The 7,313-nt window shown below is 55.5% G+C and overlaps 1 protein-coding gene across 1 annotated transcript; it reads left to right on the forward strand.

The window, feature by feature from the left end:
- The first annotated feature begins 2,490 nt into the window (after window positions 1-2,490).
- Window positions 2,491-6,647, forward strand: CRYGN (crystallin gamma N). The gene is given in 6 exon segments (XM_019712778.3): window positions 2,491-3,465; window positions 3,468-3,554; window positions 3,557-3,651; window positions 5,258-5,262; window positions 5,264-5,401; window positions 6,413-6,647. Coding segments are annotated over 6 exon segments (849 nt in total). The 5' UTR covers window positions 2,491-3,176.
- Window positions 6,648-7,313: the final 666 nt, after the last annotated feature.

Here is a 7,313-nt window from a genome sequence, read left to right on the forward strand (position 1 = left end):
AAAGTTGGGGCCTCCCTAGGAAGGGGAGGTTATCCTGACACTGTTGGGTATCTTCCTGTGGGGTACTCTGCATGGTAACCCTCTCAAGGAAGGTGGGAAGGGTCAGAGATGGCGTAATGTGCCACCCCAGTGTCCTGGACCTCAGGTACAGCGTACGTGCTACACAATTCCTGGAAAGAAGATTTGAGGGCCCGATGTGGGGAGGTCCTTTTTCTGTTCCCACGGACTCCAGCTCTGTGGGGCTATTGAGCTGCATCTTTCTCTCAGGCTTCCCGGCCCTGTGAGCGCCAGAGCGAAAGCTTGTCCTACGATCCTCAGCTGATGGGTGACTGGCCACCAACAGTTCACATCTTACCGTGAGGGCACTATTAGCATCTGGCCAGTGGGATCAGACACCCTCTCGTTTAGAGAGATGTCCAGCCCTGTATTCACCCTGTGCCAGCTGTCAGTTTGGAGGGGGGCACTGGGCCCCACACTAGTCATGGGCTCTGGAAATGGCCAATCCAAGAAACTAAGAATTGTTTCAACCGGTGGTCCAAGCCAAACTGGGAAAAGGTCTTTACAATGTGTACACCTGGCAAAGGAACAGATGACAGGTGTACACACACATGGAACAGATAACAGGTTAACACATAAAAGCAAAGGAACAGATAACAAGTTAACACACACACACACACACATCAATAAGGAACGACTCAGAAAACACGGGCAAAGGATCTAAACAGCAGTTTACAGCAGAGCAAAGACAATGGACAGTGTATGGACAGATGCTGAGCAGCTAGACACAAATCCACCTCGGGTGCCTCAGTGGGTTAGTAGTGCCCTTTGGAAAGGTCCCTGAGGATTCCCGTGGGGTTGAAGGTGAGCCCAGGCTTCACCCAGCAATTTCACTCAAACCCCAAAGGGGCCGGGAGTAGCCCCTGGGGGGCATTTGGAAATTTGAGGGTGTTTCCCTTTGTCAGAATGATGGAGGGCAGGTCTTTACTGGACAGGCCCAGGGACACAATGTCCTGCAAATTGCAGCGAGGGACCATCCCACAGCTTCACCCATAAACATACAGTGTCCTTTGCTTGGCTTTAATATGTACTGAAGTTTCTAGTATGGGAACTTTCGTACGTTTAGCTCAATTTTGCTATGAACCTAACACTGCTCTAGGAAACAGAGACCACAAAAAACCAAAATAGTTAAGAAGCTTAATTTTCATGGTTGAAAATAAGGGAAGAGACTTCCGCTCCGTTTTCTTCCAGAATTTCTTTCTCTGTCCTTTTCACTTGTATGTACACCTTTTTAATGGCTCAATAGGCTTCTCCCCAGTCTAACAACTGGGGACTGTTTCCTCCAGGAGCTGAGAGCCATCTTTTTGAAAGGAATAATCAGGGAAGGTAACACCCCACCTCTCAGTGTCCTGGGAGGAGAGGCGCTTAACTTTAGCTGTCACCTTACGCAGAATTGCACGACCCGTCTCCCAGAATAAAGACTCACGAAAATCAGCCCTTTTGTCTTGAGAACGTGTATGTGATGAGTTGCCCCTCCCTGACTGTACCTGGGCTGAGATCTCTTTAGCAGTTTGCCTGTGGTGCAGTCACATTCTGGTTTAAGGCTTATTCAGTAATACCACGATTTGCTTTCTCTTCTACCTTTATGGACAGGCTTTCTGGGTTGGTTGGTTTCGTTTTTAATTCTGTTTCCCCAAAAGGCCTGTGTCCAGAGACAAATGTTGGAATGTGTGGTTGGGCAAGTGTGGATGCCCTGGGAGCTGCAGTCTGGCCAGGCCCCCTGGGAGGCCTGTCCTCGGGTGCCAGGGTAACATGCAGGTCTCAGGGAGTGTCCTGTTTTCCTTAGACAGCCTTCAGAGCAGGGGCGAGGTCACTCCTGTGCCCCAAGAATTGCATGACCTCCTTTGCCTGTACCTGAAGTGTTTCATCTGCAAAATGGTGATAAAAATATACTTTCCTGAGAGCAGCTCAGACTGTTCCCCACCGTCTCCCTTCCTTCCCCCCCACCAGGACCCACTGCCTTCTGTGAAAACCCCTGGGGGCGTCCTCACCGGCCACAGTGACCTCCGTGAGTGCCGGGCAGACCCCAGGCAGGGACTCAGAGCACTGTGGGTTCGATCCCACCTGCTGGGGGGCCTCCTCGCAGGCTTACACGCCAGACAGCACTAACACGCCAGCCAAGCAAATCTTTTGTCTGGGGGTGCTGACCCAGCGGGGCGCCGCCGGCTGTATGTGGGGGCCAGCGCATGGGATGGGTGGGCCTCCATGACGCAGTCCTCTGGGAAGGTGACGTAGGTCCCCAGACATACCCTCCCATCGCCTTCTGTTCTCAGAATGAGGGGGGCGGGGATGACTGCTTGATGCTCCCTTTGCGACTGACAAACCCGAGCAAAGTTGACCAAATTTCTTAAAACCATTGGCCTGGCCCTGGCGGAGGGCCTCTGTGCTGTGGGAAGGTACCTTCCCCTGACTCGTCCAGCACTGGCTGGGGGCCCCTCTCTCCCCTGTGGCCTGAGGAACCGCTTGCTGTCAGCAGAGGGAAGGGAAGTCATGCTCTGGCTCTCTCGGCTCCCACACCCGCACGCATCCCTGTGGCCTCACCAACTCCAGGCGCCCGGAGGGCAGTGCCACCGTGGGTGCTGTGCTCACAACGACAACAGTTACTGGCTCCCAGTAACGTCGCTTGCCCAGGGCCCTGCTCAGAGCATAATTCAAAGAATTATTGGAGGGTTGGAATTTTCGGTTCCTCAGCAGAAAGTAGTTTTGGGGTTGATATGGTTCCTGTTGCTTAGTTCGGGGACAAGTGTCACGTCGCCATAGGACACAGTCTGAACTGACCGCTGGGTTGGTAAACCTCCAGCTCCGACACACGCCTGTCACCCAAAGGAATGACCTCGTAAGCAAAGGGACGTGTCACATTGAAAAAGCCATTCTGAGCCGTGAATCCTGGGCCAGGCCCTAACTCGGCACCACGGGTTCCGTCTCCAGTGGAGCGGCCGATCCCAGAACCTGACTTTCTGTACACTCAGTGCTGGCTTGTGGTGAAGCGTCTTTTGAAACCATTTCCTGGATGTTATGTTTCATCAATAAACAAAAATTAAGTTTAAAAAGTGCCGTAGGAGTTTGGGAAGCGTCTGTTTTCAGTTGGGCCCCTGGACCAACAGTAGGTCCCAGTCCCCATGTACGTTCTGGAATGTGCTCAACGTGTGCTCCTGGCATGGGGCGGGCTGGGCGCGGGGTTTGAGCCCAGCCCACCACCCATGCGTTCCTTCACCCAGTCAGCAGGGTTGAGTACCTACTGCAGGCAGCAGGTCTGGGCGTCAGTGGCCCAGGAGTCAGGGTTCAGTGGAGGGTGTTGGGCCCCAGGTGTCTGCTCCCAAACTAACGGAGAGAAGGCTATGACCCTGCACCCTCCAAGCCTTTCCAAATCACTCTGTACTGGGCGGGAGCTGGAAGTCTTTGGGGACTGTGCAACTTCCAGGGCCGGGGCTTGATGAAGTGGGTGAACTCCATCCGTGTGGAGAGCGGAGCCTGGGTCTACTTCCACCACCCTGACTTCCGGGCCAGCAGTTCGTCCTGCAGCATGGCGACCACCCCAACTTCCGCTGGAATGGCCACAAGAACCACATGGGCTGCTGTCGGCCTGTGGGAATGGTGAGTGGGCCGCTCTACCTGGTGCTTCCTGCTAGAGTGACTGAGAGGCAGACCTGGTCAGACATGGGGCAGATAGGGAGCGTGGCCTTCCCAGTGTTAAGATCTGACGGGGCTATGGGATCGTTAAGATGGAGAGATGTCACACAGAACCTGCCACTCCTGTGTGGCGGGGGATGGGATGGGCACCCAGCCGGCAAGCCCCTGGACATTTTATTGCCTGTATTTTCAGACACATATTACACAACCACTTTAAATTTCTGATCTCAAAATCTTGCTGAATTTTCCACATCAAATGCTGTTGGAAATACTAGAAGTTTGGTTTTGCAACCAGATGGGGGAGCACTTGGCTATAAAGTAAGGCTGACTTGGGCCTGGTGTATCCACCCAGGCAGGTCATCTAGTAGCATTTTTCAGGACCCTTCGATGCTCAATCGTGGAAAAGCTGATGGAAGCAGCTCTGTCACTGGCCGGTCAGCAGGAATTTGGGAGCAGGAGCTAACAGGTGGCCGCCATCACACAGTATGGCCCCGTGTGTGTAGGGGGAGCAAATGAGGGTGTCGTTCCCCATGGCAAAGGACGGTGTATGTCTAGTTGTCCTCTCAGTGGGATTTGAGGACCCAGCGTCCCCCCATTCTTCTCCCAAGTCAAAGTGAGTTCCAGACGGTTGGGTGGGAAATGGCTCATTCCTGATCCGTGTGTCTGCAGGGGACCCTTCCCTGCATGTGGGGCCAGGGGTGCTAGTGAACTCCTGAGGAACCCCGGGGAAGGGGCCTCCTGGATGGGGCCCCCTCTCTTTTCTACAGAAGTGGCAAAACCAGCTGGCCTTTGCCACCTCACATTGTAAGAGTGCTTTCTTAGTGTTTCCTCCAGGCCATGGACATTTGGAAAAAAGAATTAACATGGTGGCCCTGGATCTTAGTGCTATTTATATGAGAAGCACCCTAGGTAGCTTTGATTATTGTTCTCCTAAGAGCTGTCCTTGGGGCCCCTGCTGGCTTCAGAGCCAGTCAGGAGCTGGCGGGAGTTGGCCCACTTATGTCTTTTGGAAACACAGGGCATCTTATAGGGAGATCTATGTCCTCATCCCAGGGAGCCTGCAAGCTTTTCAGCAAACGAGATCTCTGTATTTGTTTTTGACTTCTGGCTTCATGTTTTAATAAAAGGTTCTATTTCAGTTTGCAAAATATTATCATGTGAAGGCTGCCTGTGGCTGTGGCCTGGGGAGGGGGGTGGCAGGTGTTAGGGACAGAGTGACATGACTGTGTGGCTGGGGCAGGAGTCCCCATCCCAAGTCCAGGAGGGAGCCCGATACCCCTGGCCCTGGTCAGAGCATAGCCACTCTCCCCCACTCTGCGGTTGGGCTGGTTCAGGGGTGCTGCAGCTTTTTGAAGTAACAGGCCCCTTTCATCCAGCCAAATCTCATGTGCGAGAAACAGCAGACGTGCTGGGTTGGAGTGCGCATATTGGGGTGGGGGCACTCACAGCCCCCAGCCCAGGAACTCCGGTGCCTGGAGCCCCAGGTGATTCTGAATTCCGGTTGGTTGCGGGGAGGGAGACTCAGTGCTGTTGGCCTTCTTTCTTTCCTCCACCCTCCCGGGGCCTGCAGCATGGGGCATTTCTGCCTAATATGCTTCGAGGGCTGCAGTTTCACTGGCCAGTGCTTGGAGTTTAAGGACGACGGTCCCTCCCTTCAGAGTTGGGGCTGGGCCAAGAACTGTGTCAACGCCATCAAGGTGTATGGGGATGGAGCGTGAGTGGCCACATAGCGTGGTCGCTGACCACAGATGGGCTCTGCACAGCAGATGTGGGGAGGATGCAGGGTGGGTCAGACCCCAGCAGGTGGGGAGCCTGTCCCCTGCCCTGGTCGGACAGTGAGGTGGCTTCCTCTGTGGCGCAGCAAGGCCACAGTGAGGGGACACAGGGCCCAGAGGTACCACTGAGGGTACGAGGCACTTCACATGCTGACAGGTCTCTGATCTGACTGATCCTATGGACTGTTTTTGCTTCTCTTGAGCCAAGTAAACCTCCCTGATTTCCTGGGTGCCCTTCACCTGCAGCCCAGCCTCCCAGGTGGCAAAGGGTGGGCATGTTTTCTCCTGCCCCCACCCAGGGCCGGGCCCTCCGAGGTGTTCCATACACTGCTCTGTGCCTTGTCTGCCATCTCTGCTCTCAGGGTTGTTAGCCGCTGCCCAGGGGCTCAGAGATGTGGAAGCTGCAGCTGGGAGGAAGGAAGGGCCCCCTGGGCTGGCTCCTCTGAGAAGCTGCCTTCACACACCAGTTTCCCACTGGAAGCGGTGTCCCTGGGGGGGCAGGAACCTGTGTGTGGACTGACATTGGAATCTCCAGGGCTTAAAACAGTGCTAGGCATACACTAGGAAATGAACAGTAATTGGTCCCCATTCTGTTACAGGCAACCTGTCAAGTGCCGGCTGCTGTGTGTCCAGACCACCCTTTCTGAGAGCAGGAAAGAGAAAGAGAGAGAGGGATTCCCTCCTGGTCCTTGCAGACTGGTCAGTTTAAAATGTTGGCTTCCACTGAGCACCCTGGTACCCATGTCACACCCAGCGCTGACCCTAGCACACAGGACAATGAAAAGATAGTGGGTTAGGGGGGTGGAAATAAGCCAAGAGCAGGGCTGGGGGCCACCGGTGTTCCCCAAAGTGAAAGGATGGCCTTGCGTGGGGAGCGGGATGGTGGGGGGCTGGTGTGGGGACCCTGAGCGGCGCAGCCCCCATCACCTGACCTCCTGCACCCGCCCCAGGTGGGTCCTGTGCGAGGAGCCCAACTACCGTGGCCGCATGTCCCTGGTGGAGGAGCGGGGGCCCTTCCGCAGCTTCTCCTCCTGGGTGGCCCACAGCACACATCCAGCATCCAGTCTCTCTGCAGGTTGTCAGCTTGCTAGGCCAGAGCCAGGAGAGGCCCGGGAGAGGGCCAAGCCCTTCCTGCCCGTGGGACTGGGGACCATGGGGAATAAACGTCACCAAAGTGGAGAGTGAACTGGCCTGAGTGACTTCTCTGCCCCTTCCTGATGGCAGGGCAGCCCGCGGGGGGTGACCCAGGCCCTGGGCAGAGGCTGGCAGGACTCCCCAGGACAGGTGGCCCCAGGGACCCAGAGGGTGGTGGAGGATACTGTGAGGCACCCACTGGGGTAAGATTAGGGCTCGAGGGGACCTGAAGGTCATGGAGTCCAACCCTTTCATTTTACACGTGAAAAGCCCATACCCTGAGTTGGAGGGACCACCTAGGGCCCCAGAACAAGCTCCTGGGGGAGCCAGGATAGAGCCAGGGTGCTTCTTCTGGCCCCTGGCCATCCCATCCCAGTTAGGGGAGAAGGGGAGAGAAGTGATGGGAGGAGTGAGGTATGTGTGTGGGGCGTCTGTAGCTAAGGGGGGTCTGCAGCTGTGCCTCGCCCTGGCTCAGCAACTCGGGGCTGCCAGGCCACCTCCTCCACTCCAAGCCGTTAGCCTGACCCCCACTTAGTGTGTCTTGGCCTTGGGGTTTATATGACTTGGTCCCTCTCAAAGGATGGGCTTGCTCCCAGGTACACTGGCCTCTTACATCCTACAAGGAGAGACAAATTAGGGGAGGCAGCGCTTGGAAGCTGAGGGAGGCTATTTCGGGAAAAAGTAGGCTCCATGGGAATGGAGGGGAGGGGGCTTGGA

The sequence above is a fragment of the Rhinolophus sinicus genome, chromosome 8, assembly GCF_057876585.1.
Source record: "Rhinolophus sinicus isolate RSI-liver-muscle chromosome 8, RSI-T2T, whole genome shotgun sequence".
NCBI classification, from domain to species: domain Eukaryota; kingdom Metazoa; phylum Chordata; class Mammalia; order Chiroptera; family Rhinolophidae; genus Rhinolophus; species Rhinolophus sinicus.